The 15,348-nt window shown below is 51.6% G+C and overlaps 2 protein-coding genes across 9 annotated transcripts in view; one reads left to right on the plus strand and one right to left on the minus strand.

The window, feature by feature from the left end:
- The first annotated feature begins 571 nt into the window (after positions 1–571).
- On the plus strand, positions 572–2,274 carry LOC310694096 (insulinoma-associated protein 1-like). Its single transcript, XM_083476866.1, has one exon. It carries the CDS (start codon positions 831–833, stop codon positions 1,674–1,676), a length of 846 nt encoding a protein of 281 aa, XP_083332992.1. The 5' UTR covers positions 572–830; the 3' UTR covers positions 1,677–2,274.
- A 2,819-nt stretch (positions 2,275–5,093) lies between these two features.
- The window catches only part of SIPA1 (signal-induced proliferation-associated 1), a 36,736-nt gene continuing 26,481 nt past the window's right edge, over positions 5,094–15,348 (minus strand). For 7 of the 8 annotated variants that reach the window (XM_083478241.1, XM_083478245.1, XM_083478240.1 and 4 more), the window contains 9 exons: positions 14,397–14,994; positions 13,822–14,096; positions 12,739–12,966; positions 11,737–11,827; positions 10,181–10,349; positions 9,948–10,046; positions 9,626–9,704; positions 9,287–9,368; positions 5,094–6,681 (listed from right to left, as the gene is read on the minus strand). In XM_083478241.1, the coding sequence (XP_083334367.1) occupies positions 6,529–6,681; positions 9,287–9,368; positions 9,626–9,704; positions 9,948–10,046; positions 10,181–10,349; positions 11,737–11,827; positions 12,739–12,966; positions 13,822–14,096; positions 14,397–14,994 (1,774 nt within the window). In that variant the 3' untranslated portion in view covers positions 5,094–6,528. The other variant, XM_083478247.1, reaches the window with a different exon arrangement.

Here is a 15,348-nt window from a genome sequence, read left to right on the forward strand (position 1 = left end):
CTACCAGCTCTGTCAAATGGCAATTGTAGTGTTGATGTGAACTTGCTCCAAGCCACCGAGGAGAGCTGGCTCTCCAGCCAAATAAATTCATACACCCTTAACTAAGCCGATTCCTCTTCTCCGGCCGTTTCTTTTAGCAGTGGGTGAAAAAACGGGCTTTGCAGGCTTAACTGAGATTTGCCCGCTGTCTCTTGTTCGTCTTTCTTGCCTTTCCAAAAAGGCCCAGTAAAGGGTTAACTTTCCCCCAGACCCCCGCCCGCCCGCCCTGCCTGGCCCGTTGATGCTGTCAGCCTCCCTGGGGGATCAGCCCGCAGCCCACCCCCCTTTTGTGGCGGCCCGGCGTGTGCCACCCCTTGCCCCCAATCTGCATAATGGCAGGGCCCACGCGCCAGGGCCAGTGCTCCCATCTGCCGCTCGCCCCCACGGGACCCGCAGCCACGCAACCAGCGCAGCGCCCATTGGCTGCCCCGCACCAGCCATCTGCAGCTTCCAGCCAGCACAATAGGCGCCCGGGCCTTTATAGAGCGGGGCAGCCGCCGTGCTTGCTCCCAGAGGCCAGCTGGCTCCGCGCTGAAGACACGACGGCGGGCACGGGCAAGAGACGCCGACGTCGCCACCACCAGCAGCAGCAGCCCCGGCTAACAAAAGCCTGAGCGGACGCGCCAAGCGGGAGAGCCCCTGCGCCAAGTTTGGAAGCCTCTCCTCTTGCAGGGCCCGCAAAGCAGCAACAGGTGCCAGCAGCCCCCTCGACGTGCGCCGCCGTGCCAGGCCCCTGGTGCCCAAGGGCTAAGCGCCAGCGCCCTTCTCCGCCCTCCGTCGAGCCTCCCAAGATGCCCCGGGGGTTCCTGGTGAAGAGGACGCGTCGAGAAGCGCCCATTTCCTACCGGATCCGGACCCCGCAGAAGGAGGTGGATGGCGGCGGGGTGCCGTCGGGCCTGCTGGTCTCCGGCGGGGTCTTGGCCTTGCCCTCCTCCGCCCCAAGGAAGCTGCCCCGGGCCGGGGGGCTGCCGGACTGCCCGGCCCCAGGGCCTGGCCCCCTGCGCCTGGCGGGAAGCGCCGCGACGCTGGGCAGCTGTCTGGAGCGAGGGGGCCTCCATTCGGGGTCGCCGGCCCCGGGCGCGTCCGCCCCGACGTGCGCCTCGCAGGCTCTGGGCACCGGGTCGGCCTGCGCGCCGTCGGCTAAGCAGCCCAGCGCCCTGGCGCCCGCGAAGAGGGCCGGCGGCGGCGCTGCCCCTGACCGAGGGGCGGTGGTGCTGCTGGGCGCCTTCGTGTGCCAGCTGTGCCAGGAGTCCTACCCGGGTCCGCTGGCCCTGGCGCAACACTGCTGCTCCCGCATCGCCCGCGTCGAGTACCGCTGCCACGAGTGCAGCAAGGCCTTCAGCTGCCCGGCCAACCTGGCTTCCCACCGCCGCTGGCACAAGCCCCGGGGCGGCGGGCACGCGGGGGGCACCACCAAGGAGAACGAGAGCCCCGAGCCGGGCAACGCGCCCCGGGGGGCCCTGCCCCACCCCGGCGCCGCCGAAGGAAGCTACTGCTGCTCGCATTGCCCCAAGCGCTTCCGCCGCCGGGCCTACCTTGGCAAGCACTTGGCCCTGCACAGCGCCGGAGGGCAGGTGCTGTCCGAAAGCCAGTGCCTCCGCGGCAATCTCGCCCCTTGGCCCAAGAAACCCTTTTAAGAAACCCCGCCAGGACCGGGATCGAGGACGCCCTCTCAGAGAGTGCTGAGAAGGGGCGGGGGGAACAGCATTGCCAAGGCCTGGCCCCACAGGCCCCTGCCCCAGCTGTCCGGATTGGGGAGCCAGGGCTAGCCAGGCACCCGTGTTGTGCCACCGGCCTTTCTCCATCACCCGCAGTCTGCAGGGCAGAAAACGAGCTTCTGTGTGATCCGAAGGCTGGCACCTTTCTCGATGATTTTTTCAGTGTGACTCTGAAGCTGCTACGGCCTTTGCGGGGGACCTTTTATTTGTTGGGAGCCAGAGTGCAGAACTTCTGTTGCACTTCACAACGGATTCTTGCATGGACCCTGAACTAAGATCTGTGGCGCCAGATTAAAAGACAAGCTCGACTTTCTCAGTTCCCAGCTTCCAGCTGAAACTGTGCAGTGAGAATGGCGGTTCCCGGCATGTACAGCCTCCCCATGAACAGACGGAAATGCAAGAGGCATCTTCCAGTGAAGAACTGATCTTCCAGTGTGGTTTTCAGGGTGCAAGGGAATAGGAAGTGGGTATTAGTGAGAATGCCGACAGCTGGAATTTGAGATTGTGATTGTGTGATAGTAAAAGAAGCGTTTTGGAAAAAAAACAAAAACAAAAACCTGCCTTGTCTCTCCTCTCTTTCTGTGTAAGAGTTTTGCATTATTGGACACATGGTGTCTCATTGCCAGAGGTGGTAGACATGCTTGTGAAACCACGTGGCTTTCTTCCAAATGTGTTTGGAATACATTCAGAAACAAATCTGCTGTTTTGATTTCAGATTCGTTAATCCATACACAATGTCACAGAATCAATGAACATGGGTAAAACTTCATACCTGAAGCTTTGGCGCATTTAATGAAAACAGATTGTACCCCTTAGGTTTGGTTGCAGATTGGGGAAAGTTTTTATTTATTTATTTTTTTAAATGGTTTTCTCCAAGTAAGAAAAAGTCATTAGCGAGGAACATTCCTGCCTAAGCCTGTTGCTGATGCACTACTTTTCTGCTGACAGGGAGCCTTTTCTTTGCATGGGAGATTGTTCAAAAACACGATCACTCCACATGCGTTATTCTTGGAAGCACTTAGAGCCTCAGGACTCTGCCACCTCCCATGTGTAAACTGGGCTTGAGTTAGGAGAAATACGGTATGCACTTATCCATAAACTCCTAGTTCATTCTAAAGCACATTCTAGAGCAGCACTTTCACAAATCTCGGGAGCCCATTCAAATTATTCTACCCCAGTAAGCAGAGAGTCCAGTAAGGTTAATCAGAGCACTGTTGGTTTGCTCTGCAAAGGGTGATGCTCCCTTTAGCCCATCAGACTGGGTGCACAACAATGATTTGAGAGTAATTACACCATATTAAGCTGCCTTGTGAAACATCCTCCTTGCTGCTGAACAATGGTGTGTGCACAAACCGGGGTGTGTGTTCTTCGTGTTGTTTAATGCACTGTTATTGGGTTGCATTTGTGTCGTCCTACACCTCCAGCCTCCCCTGTAGCACCACCCACAAGCTGGATGGTGTCCTAAAAAGGTTGGGAGGGGGTAGGTCCCTCCCTCCTTTGCCTTGTTTGAAAGACCTTTGCTCATTATGAGGAAGAGGTGGAAAGTCCCTCTCCATATGCTCAGAATTGGTCATGATTTCAGAGTTTTAAAAAATGGCCTCCTGAACTTTTCTAACAGCAAAGGATACTCTGAGCTTGGGAAAGGGAGGGCACAGCCTTTATTTGGGCTCTCTCCTTTCTTTCAATGTCAAATACTGTGTGTGTGTGTGTGTGTGTGTGTGTTTACTCAGCAGCATGGCATGCTGTCTGCACTTGCTCAGGGGCACCCTCTTCTTTATTATCACTTCGCTAAGCCCAGAAAGGTTACAGCTTGGATCAGGCTGATAGCTTGTTACGAATCCTCGACAGAATGTACTTTGTAAATGTACAGCTTGTCCCTTCAAGCTCAGGGCAAAGTTGTGAAAGGGGCATGAAGGTCTTCTCTCTCACACAGATACATATGCTCTCCGAAAGGGTGTTCCTTTCCCACAAGCATTCTTCACCAGTGACATATCATAGAAGAATGCCAGCTGTGACCCTTTATGATTATAGTGTGTGCCATAGAGAGAAGGGCAGCCCTCACACAGTCCAGGTGAGCCCATCCTCAGGAGTGGCCCTCTGTGGGCACAAGTGGAACTTCATCTAAGCAAACGCTCAGGTTCCGAGAAAGTTGACCACATCACACACTTGATTGGGCAAGGATCCTAAACCTCAGAAGCAGCTGCCTCTTCTTTGATCTGCTGAATTGGCCCCTTTCATTCACACTACACTCTGAGGCAATGTGTGTTAAGCCACATCTTTTTAAGCCACTCCACTTTTTTCTTGGCGAAAGGACCTGTGAAGCCTTTGGCAGCTGCTGGACTCTTCCAACGGGCACAACAAAGAGATCTGTGCAGGCCGGAATCTTGCATACTTTTCCCACTTACAAAACGTGGTCTTTGTCAAAGGCGCTGCTGTGCATGAAAAGTAGCCTCGCCCCCATGCTTTAAAACAAAACAAAAGATGCAATGGCAATCCACAAAATAAAGCTGCGGGCTGCGCACAGACACACTGCTGTGCTGACATGAAACCTGCTCAGAGGGAGCTGCTGACAATAGAAGGTTGACACACACTGCAGCCACTGAGAGGAAAGACACATTTTGCATGAGGGCTGGGGGGTGGGAGCCCCATCCATAGGGCCTGAAGATAGGCAGAATGGACCTTGGCAAAGAGAAAGCTAGGGAGACAAGGTGACTGAGGACTAGCAGAAAGAGGACCCAGGAAGAAGGTAGAGCAAAGAACAAAGAGACGGGGGGCTAAGCAGAAAGGAAGAGAACAAGCCATAGGCTGAGAAGAGCGAATGGGTAGAGGGAGCAGAAGGGAAAACACTTAAGGGGTCAGAGAGCAGGGCAGGTGGGAGGGCGAAGGACTCAACCAGGCAGAGTCCATTATATTTATTATGAAATGTCCTCAGCCAAACCTAAGATTTAGCCCACTTAATTATACAGGAAGGAAGGAACAAAACCACTAACTGCAAGTCTCCTAAAAGGAGCGAGTCTGGACAAGCAAGGAAGTGGCTTCTGTTCTCCATCCGGAAGCAAACTACCCGGAATTATAGGGAGCATTAGCTCTGATATCAGCGGATATGGGTGGGTGGGGAGAACGCAGAGGCACAAAAGGAGAAAAGTGAGTTAAAATGGAGGGGGCAGATCATCTAGATGGAATCACAGAAACCGTGCCCCCACTTCCTCCCCTCAGCTTAACCAGCAGCATGCACATGCACACCCACCCACCCACCCCACCCCTTGTTTTTCCAGGCCCCCCCCCCCCGTTTCCCCAAAAGTTGCCAGCAAGGACGACAAAGGAGCCCACGGCATGTGGCTGCAGACCAAAGACTTTATTGCACAAGGAGGGCCACAGCTAGTCTGTACATTCAGTTCAAATCCAGGCAGGAGGCTGGGGTGGGGAAGACAGACGGACAACAAGATTCCCCACCTCCCCTCGCCTCTCTTAACCTTGGTCCAAGGAGGAAGGAAGGAAAAATATGTACAGGACACAAAGACACAAAACGGCACAGGGGGAGAAGGGTGCCCCACCTCTTCTTGCTTCTCGAGGTGGGGCGGGCCAAGATCAGGATAGCCAATGAGCTGCCCTCTGGATCTTGCTGGGGCTCTCAGCTCCAACCAGCCTGAGTCAGCATGGCCAATAGTCAGGGAAGGTGTGAGTCCGCCACAACCGGAGGGCGTCACGTTGGCTACCCCTGGCAGAATTGGAGGAGGGGGGAGCAATGGGTAGCACCACTGGAGGCGGTGAGATAAAACAGCAAGCTGGATTGTCTTGCCCCCACCTAGGAAGAATCTGTGATGGGTTACAAGAAGAGGTGGAAATGAGGACCACACAGGGCAAGGAGGGAGCAGGGCTTGTGTCACAGCTTTCAAAAACTTCACAGTTAACGGGCATGCGGGCCAAGGCCTCCATCAGGCAGGAAGCCCCCTATGCAGTCCCAAATCAGTGCTGGGATGGGTTGGGGGAGGAGGGAGGGAGGGAGGGAGGGAATGGAGGCAGCGAGGGAAGGTTTGCTCAATCCTTCTCCCTCCAGCACCACCACTGTACACACCTCTGCCCAGGGCAAATCATCAACCTGGGCATGTCACACTCTCCCCTTCCTCAAAGGCGATCTGCAGTTATTGCCTGGTGAATTTATTTTATTTTATTTTGTCCGATGGAACCACAAGGGTGGCATTTCCACGGGGGCTGGTGGCAAGAAAAGTCCAGGGTCCAAAATCGTAATTCGGTTTTTTAAAAAATTAAAAAAGATGCTCAACAAGACAACCATTCCCACCCCTAACCCCACCCTGGAGAGGAGGCTTTGTATGGCTCCAAACTAAGGTTACAGGCTGGTGCACAAATTAATTGGGGAAGGGGGTGGGGCAGTAGCCCCTGAAAGGAACTGGGTGGCAAGCCTTGGTTGATAGGTGCAACCTGTTCAGTAACAGGGGCCCAAAGAGTTCCACCTCACCCAAGGTGGCCAGTGGAGCCCTGTCTCCTTTGGGCCCCCAAACCTCAGCTTCCACCCAACCGCCCCCCATTCTGGGAATATACAACATTCCCCCCCACCAAGTGGTAAGAGCTGTAGCACTAGCCACATCAAAGGCTAGCAGAGGGAGGGCTTAAGTGGGGGGGGGTGCAGGAGCACGTTGTAATGGAACAGCCTGTCAAAAGTCTCTGTTGTGCTCCAAGTAACGAGTGAGTGAGAGAGAGCACCAGCTACCCCCTCCTAGGCCCCCAAAGGTGTGAGTGAGGTCAGAGGGCCTCAAGGGCAGTGGGGAGGCGTTGGGGGGCCGCCCAGCATCTGTGTGACCTGGCTGAGCTGAGCTGCCGCCGTCTCTGACGCTTCCTTCAAGCGCTGGGTGTTCTCTTGAAGGGTCTGCACTTCCGCCTGCAACGCCGCCTTTTCAGCCTTCTCCTGGAGGACAAACAAGGAAGAAAGGAAACTCAGAAACACATCAGGGGCTCCATCCCATTACGCTGGCTTGGTTCTAATCCATCTAGAGGCTGAGGGGACAAGGCTGCTGTTGCTGCAACAATTAAAGCCTGCATCTGACCATATGAAGCCATACACTCGCCGAGATCCTCAAGAGAGACCCTGTCGCATGCCTAGACAGCAGATCCTGCTGCTGCTGTTGGTGCAGTGTGTCTTCCGGATGATGCTGACTCGCAGCAGGACCTTCTCAGTGGTGGTTCCCAATGTGTGGGACACCCTCCCCAGTGAGGTGTATCTTGTCTTCTGCATCAGTGTAACATTCCAGAGGAATTTTAAACTGTTCCTGCTCACCCAGATACTGCTCCCAGCAACCCTGAAATTATTAGCTGATTTTTTAAAAAGATGCTCTTAAATGGTTTTTAAATAAATGAATGAATGAATGAATGAATGTTTAATTGTGTTGCTTCAGCATTCTGTTGTTTGCTGCCCAGGGCTCCTTTGGGTGAGGATTCAACAAATAAATAAATAGCACTTGAGGGGGTGGGAAGACAGTGCCCTTCCCTGTTTGCTATGTTTTGTTGGAGGAACACTCGGCCCCCAGGAGCTCCATCAGGCCCCCTTCTCCTTTAGCATTCTGTTCCAGGCTGGAAACATTCCCAACCACCAGGACCCTTTCGAAAAGGGCTTTCAAACAGCCCCACACTAGGCTTTGAAGTGCAAACAGTTGGGGCCTCAAAATGCAGCGTCACCTGATGTCACTATGGCGTTAGGTGGCAAGGTGGTGCTACCCACCTGTCAAATTAGGCCCACCAGAGTGACGGGGGGGGGGGGGATAAGGATGGAACCTGTTGGCTAGAAAATGCTTCCTGAATGACAACTGGACTGATCTGTTCCAGCAAGACTGCTCAGGAGTTCCCTCGGCACCTCAGAGATTAATAAACGCATTGTGGCTGGAGGTTTTGTAGGCAATACCCCACAAACTGTTCTAGTGAGGCCTCATTAATTCAGACATTGCTGAGGAGAAAGTTCCACATGGCATGACTAAAAAATAAACAAGGAAACCCACATCTCTACGAAGGGAGGAAAACCAGACAGTCTGCAATGTCTGAGTTTGGGCAGCGAGTCCTGATAATGACACATACCCGGGGGTGAGGGTGTTATAGGTGGATGCCAAGCTATTTTAAGAGGAAGCCTCCTCCTTTCAGAATGATTTTTAAAGGAAAATGGGAAGGGAAGAATTCATGGTTCACATTCATGAACAAATCTGATGGCTTTCTGCAGGGCTTGAAGTGGGGGGGGGGAAATGAAGATTATGGGCAGCTCCCTCACTGCAAAGGTTTCATTCTATCTGCATTTATTTATACACAGATAACCCAGGGGCTGAGCAGCCTTTGGGCTTGTGGGACCTACTTGCTTGTTCTACCAGAATCTTGAGGTCTACCAACCAGAATCAGGTGCACAACTGCAGCTCAGGTGGATGGAAGTACACTAAGACTTAAGGAGCAAGGTGCCTTTTGAGCACAAACGCAGGCCAGGAAATTGTGCTCAGCATCAGCATAGATGCCAAGTCCACAAGCCCCTTTTCACAAAAACCCAGTCCTGCTTTTTTCCCAAGTTTTCTTTCTCAGCAACCTATTTTTATTTATTTATGGTGGTGGGGTAGTTGTTTTAGTTGTTGCTGTTTTTGGGAATGAAAAACGCTGGCTGATCCCCCGTATATCCACCAATAGATCCTGAACTACCTTGTGCTCGCTTGCCCCTGAGATAACATATAGCTATGGCCAGGTAGGCTTTTTCACAGAACAAGCTGCTGCGGCAGATGTACCCGTTCCTCAAGACTGCAGAAGCAGCCAGTGACATGTGCCTCAGGTACAATACCTTGTATGATTTAAAACTGGTTCAGGGGAGGAATTAGTCCCATGAGGAAATATTGAATGAAATGTTGAAATATTGAAGTAAAGACTGAGCAGAATTCTTCAAATACCCAAAGGACTGTTGCCTACAGGAGGGCAAAGACTCTGGGTGCCTCCAGACTAGGAATTTTGTGGGAGCAATTCAAGTGCACACCAGAACTTGAGATTTGCATAATTAAAGGGGATTAAGGTGCTCTGTTGCCCTAGCACAACAAATCCACTTAAAAAAATAAAATAAAATTTGCAGTTAGGAAAGTGATGGGGAAACGCACCCAAAAATGTGGGATGAACAAATGGTTAACGGCAGGGAACTTTCAGCCCATATATCCACCCAGTTTGACCCACAAGTCCATTTTGGGCAGCCTATGCCCACCTGCCCTACACTTGATGTCAAGTGTGAAGCAGGTAAAAGTGTGGCTTGTCTGAAAGGGATTTTCTTTGTGCAGTACCTCCAAAGTGCCAATAACCAGCTGAGATCCTGATAACGTGCATCCTCCCCTCTCTCTCAAAAGGGCAGCAGCTGCTCTTTTTTAAGAGTGCAAAGGAAAATTTAATGTTATTTTTAGTTTCGCTCTAACTTTGGGAGAATGGGGAATACCTTTCAAAAGTAAATTTTGCAAAAACCATGCTGGTCTGATCCTCTGTGCCTCTTACATTCCTGCTCACTACCTCACCTTCTGAAGATCTTCCTGCAGTTTCTTGAGTGTCGATTCCAAATGCAGGACCTTATCAGCAAGGCTGAGAGGAAACTGGGACCTGAAAGAGTTGGAAAAGAAGGGAGAACCAGGATGGGGAGACACTGATGTTAAATAGCCTGGCAAATGATTGTTCTCACATTTTTATGTAACTAGTAAGATGTATATATATTTGATACGCCTTGCAGAATGGAGAGAAGGAATTCAGGGAGCTGACGTACGGATGAGATCTCCCCACCATACAGTTGAACCTCTCCAGCACGCTCAAATCTCTCTTCCCTGTCCCCTTGTACACACACAGAGAGAACTATTTCTTACTCCTCATTGGGTTGCTGCTGGCTCGTGCTCCTCTGGACGGTGGTGCATAAGGATTCCCTGCTCTCCAACACATGCTGCCCTATGGATGGAGAAAGAGGCACAGGTAAGAGATTCAGCCAGAGCAAGAGGAAAGCCCTAGATAGGGGAATGGCCCATAGCTCAGTGGCAGCACTCTGGCTTTGCACACAGAAGGTCCCAGGTTCAAGTTGGACCTGTTCTAAGGCACCTTCCTGTGTTCCTAAGATGCTACCCTACACTAAGTTCGAAGACTTTTGCCGCAGCTAGTGCCAGCCTGTTGGTTTGGTCCCCCACACTCACTCACCTTCCCTGGAAAGGGCCTCCAAGATGCTGTTGCAAGCAGAAGCCAAGTTGGCAATGGACTCCCACTCATCCTCCAGGGACTCTCCAGCTTCAGAGAGGACTGGGGGATAAAGGAGAGGGCAAGGCCTTCAGTCCTCAAGCAAACCCTTGGCCCGCCCAGGCGTGGCCACATCAGTGCCTCTGCACCCGGGGAAATGGGGGCAGCGAAGGAGCGCAGGGCGGAGGATCTCTTACTTTTGGTGATGGAGTTCCGCAGGGAAAGTGTCCGCGGCAGGAACTTATCTGTTTCTCTGGACTCCAAGTGTGGAGAGGTCTTTTCCTCGGGAGGCAGAGATTCGGGGCCTTTGGCTACCTGGCCCACAACAGATTCTTTCTTGTTTACAATGGGATCTCCAGGATGGTCCTAGGAGAAGCAGAGCAGAAAAAACAGCCCTCTGTGCATTCTGCCATGTGGCACAAGCGACTAAATGTGGCACACAGTGCAAAATCCAACTTCCTGAGAAAACTTTGGCTTTCTTTTTTCTTTAAGAAACTTTCCAGCCCTCTTAAGACAGCAGCAACAGGATATTCTTACCCTAATCCTCATAAACTAGCAAGATGTCTACTGTTGCTACAAGGTGTAGGAGATGGAGAAGGGGACGTGTATGCTGCAAAGACCTAGACAAATGGGGTGCGATTCAGGGCCCATTTCAGTAGATGATTAAGGGATGGAGCAACACCCCTGTGATGTAAGATTGCAGGTGAGTGAGAAGCAACATGCAAGAAGTTTATGAAAGTATGCATGGGAGCGAGAATGGACAGAGACATTTTCTTCTTCCTCTCTCAATATACTAGAACCCTTGGACATTCAATGATGCTGAATGTTGGGGGATTTAGGACAGATAAAATAAATGACTTCTTCATGCAGTGCATAGTTAAACCATGGAGCTCACTTCTGTAGGAGGCTGGGATGGCCACCAATCCAACTTTAAAAGAGGATTGGGCAAATTCATAGCAGATAAAGCTACCAATGGCTACTAGTGTTGACTCCACAGTCAAAGGCAGTAATGCTTCTGAATACCAGTTGCTGAAAGACATAGGAGGGGAGAGGGATCTTGTGCTCAGATCCTGTTTACAAGTTTCCTACAGGCCTTTGGTTGGCCACTGTGATAAGAGGGTGATGGACTAGATGGGCCATTGGCCTCATCCAGCAGTCTCCTCTTATGTTCTCATATTTGATGCCTCAAGCCATCAAATACTAGCAGGTTGCGTGCGCGCACAAACACACTTTGTGACATTGCACTCAACTCCTTCCACTTTAAAAGGGTTGCCTCAGGTGCTACTGTTGGAGAGGGAGTGCAGCTGTGCTGGGGAATTGGATCTGGACAGAGGATCATATCCAGAAATGGCCAACCCTTCACCAGGCAAGGGGGTGGTAGGTGTGGCTTTGCCAAAATGGCCTCATGAGCCATGGGGAGGCCTCATTAGGCCCATGGGTTTGAGATTCCCTACCAATGAGCTCCAGTTTGATGCAGAATGTCCCATGCACAATCACAGCACCCCCAGGAAGGGGAAGAAGGGGAAGACCTTCCTCTGCCTGAGACACCTCCCTCCCATTCCTCTGTTGCCTCCCTTGTGTCTGTTTTGGGACAATAAGCCCCTTGAGGCAGGAACTTGCCAAACATGCTCCTTGTAAATCACCATGAACATAGATGCCACTATATTATTTAAAGTGGTTGCTGTGACTATTATTAATGTTAAAATGAAAAGGCACATAAACTGAGGTACAAAGAGGGAAGACAAACACTTACTGCGTCCTGGTCTGAAGAGGGCTTGGGCGTGGCAGCCAGGATGAGATCCGGAGGGGGATTTGGCAGGACAGGGATGTCCTGAGGTGGCACCCTGCAGAGAATGAGACCCCAGACATTGAGACATGGAGAAAGGAATGGAGAATGTATGCTAAAAGGATGATGTGTCGCTGATACCACATCTGAGGTCTCAGAACCAAGTCACAGCATTTCCTACAAACGTTTTCCAACACACAACAGTCCAATTTAGATCTAAACACATATTGTAAGAAACCCCGCCTTTTTTGCAGCCTTGGTTCCTGAATATCACACATTTTTTGTAAATGGCCAGAGGAAAGGAAATGGCTATTCTATTCATTGATGCCTAACTTTCTCCCCCTCTCGCAGGAGCTGCAAAAGCTGATGAAAAGAAAGGAATTGGCAGCTAGTAGCCCCAGGGCAGAATCTGGTCCACTGACAAATGTTAGCAGCCCTCTTTGCCCCTCCAATTACCTGCAACCTTGTTATCATGGGCCTTGAGGAAAAGACATGTTTACAGGTGCAAATGCACACACACCCCTCACACTCCCTTTATCCCATGCCTCTCTCTCTTCAGGTGCTTCTAGCAGCAGAAAGAGAGGAAGCATGGAGCAGCAATGAAAGGTCTTTCGGCGCAGTCTCCTACACCCCTACAAAAACAGACAAGGGTTGCATGTCTAACCCAAGATAAAATTGGTGGAGGGGCTGTAGCAGAGCGACTGTTTTGCAAGCAAAGATCCCAGGTTCAATCCCCTGCATCTCCAGTTATACAGATCAGGTGAAGCTCTGTGTGCCCAAGTTCCTTTACCATTTGAAGCACGGTGGACAATGCCAAGCTAGAAAAAGAGATAGCCTGGACTGAATAAAGCAGTCTCTTGTGTTCCTAAGATCCATGGAATGAGGCAGAGGGAAGTTGGCTAAATGTGACAGGAAAGGGGTGAGTGGGTATGAGCCCTGAAAGAGCCTGGAGATACTAGTGCTACTCACGGGTCTGGAGGCTTGGGCGTTCGGTCACTATGACTCCGCAGAAACTCAGTCCTCTCCTCCGCCAGGCTGTGAGGGGGCCCGTCTGGCAGGGATAGTGAGTGGAGCAGCTGGAGCGTGGCAGGCTTGAACCCTGCTTCGCTCCCCGGCCTGGTCAACTCCACATCGCTGGCTGGTGGCTCACTCCTCCTCTTCTCTTGGAGAGACTTTAGGTACAGCTCCGAGAAACTTCTGCCAATGCAGAGAAAAAGGAACAGGACAAAGGCATCAGAGCACCATCCTGTGGGTTGAGTGGAGGAATAATCTTAAGTGTCGTCCAGCAACAGCTATTCCATCAGGACTAGAGGGCTAGTTTGATACACCTAACGGCAACCACTCCATCAGGCTGCAGAGCAGGAGCAAAGGGAAGCAAGGCAGATAGGCTCTGCAGAGAAAGCAGCTGCCTTTGGCTCACCCACAACTGTCGTGCAGCAGCATCCATTTCATCATGCTACTTTCCAATCAAGCTGGTCATTTTAAGAAGGATAAAAAGACCTTCTTATTTATAGAGCAGGGAAGGGACAAAAGGGCACCTCTTTTGCACACAGAATAATTTTATGTATGCTTTCATTACAGAGACTTAAATCCTGCTCTTCAAAGTCCTGGGGCGCGCGCGCGCGCGCACACACACACACACACACACACACACACACACAAATACACCAAAAGCTAAGAAAGGGAAGCGTAGGGGAACCCATTTCAAATTAAATTAAAAGGCCGAATACAGGTCATTAAAATGAGGAATACGGGTCATTAAAATGACACATAAAAGCAGGAGCCAGGCAAGCATCCCTGGGGAGAGCATCTCAAAATCAAGCTGCCACCAATGAGAAAATTTATTATGGCCAAGACAGCCAGGTCCCAGCAGACTGCTGCTATTATCTCCAGTTCAAGACCCCAGGCACCTTATGCAAAGGGGTTTAATGCCAGGACTAGGTACTGGGCAAACCCAAAATAAATCAGAACTAAAAGCAACACACCACGGAGAGCAAATATGAGAAACCGGTCCTGGAGTGTTCCTCTCTTCCACCCCCAAAGAGTACTCACCTCCGGGCCTTTCCATTCTCATCTGGGGGTACGACAGTAATGGTGACCTTCTTGGCAGTGCGCAGAAGCTCAGAGGTCTGGGCATGGCTGAGGCTGGGCAAGGGTCTCTCGCAGACACGGACCAGGCGGGCCCCAGGCTGGAGACCAGCCGTCTCAGCAAAGGTGAAGCGCTCCACCTCCGTCACGAAGCCCTCGGGGTCCATCTGGAAGCCCAGCTGGCCAACCCCGTTCCGCAAGAGGGTCAGCTCCCGCGTCTCACAACCCCGAGTCACCAGCTGGGGGGAGGGGAGATAGTTCAGGTGGTGACTAGATTAAGCCAAAGAGCCTATTTTTATAGCCAGTGTATAGCCTTGGGACCCACCAAGTAATAATAAGCACAAGAACCCCTCTCTAAGCATATGGAGAGTGTATTTCCCCACAGCCAATTAACAGCAGTCACCCCCCACCCACATCTGTAATTCAGGAAGTGGAGCACATGGGACCCAAATTTAGCACCACAGCACTTTGAATCCAAATGATGCTATGCATCCCTTCCACTCCCCACCACCCCTTAGCGGGTGAAAACAAATTATTACCTGCAGCCGGTGGACAATGTCACGGATATCGGAGGCCTGACCCTCATCCACACGCATGCAAATGTAATCCCCTGTCTCATAGTAGAGGTCCAAAGTGCAGCTTTCAGAGAAGGTCCAAGCCAGGATGTCCCGGCAGGAACAGTTAAAAACCACCCTCTTCTCACGGGCTTCAATGAGGACTAGAAATTCAGCCGAGATGCCCAGCAGGCACCGCAGCTCAGGAGTCTTGCTCTCGGGTCCTCTACTGCCATCCCGTGCCCACACGCCCCACACCAAAGCCCCCGCACTGTGTGCCTCTGCCCCCTTTGGCGCCTTGGACTTCTCGCGCTTCTTTGCAGCCAAAGCGATGAGGGCCAAGCGCGACGAGGAGGCCTCCAATGTGCTGGTGGTGGCGTGGTTGAGGGCCAGATCTCGCAAGTACTCCTGGCGGGTGCGCGTTGCCATGGCGTGGAACTTCCCTGAGCGCTCGGCCGCATTTTCTGCGTTGATCGCCTTGGCGAGCAGGAGGTCTCGGAAAGCTGGGCCCTTGGCAAAGGAGTTCTCAGCCGGGATGAAGGGACCAAAGCGTGGGATGTCCTTGGTGCAGCTGACAGCCACGCTGAATGGAGCAGCCATTTGCAGAGAGAGAGAAGAAGAAGGGACACAGGACACTTTTAAAATTAAAAAAATGCAATAGAATCGCTTATTTCTCTGCATCACTGAAATAATTTTGCATTGGTCCCAGGATTCAGCATCCTGGGCACCTGAATTTCCATTTGAATATATTTATATATATTTTAAAAGCAGCTTTCTAGCCCTTATGACTCTCGCCAGAGTACACCTCTTCTTCCTAGGCCTTAACCCTCAATGGCCCTGCCTATTGCTCTCATTAAATGCTTTTATCTAGCTAGAAATATCCTTGAACAGTGATAATGGCCTCTTGCTTGTCAGGATGGAGAGAGGTGTTTGCCCT

Source organism: Podarcis liolepis, assembly GCF_965112155.1.
Source record: "Podarcis liolepis genome assembly, chromosome: 15".
Taxonomy (NCBI): Eukaryota; Metazoa; Chordata; class Lepidosauria; order Squamata; family Lacertidae; genus Podarcis; species Podarcis liolepis.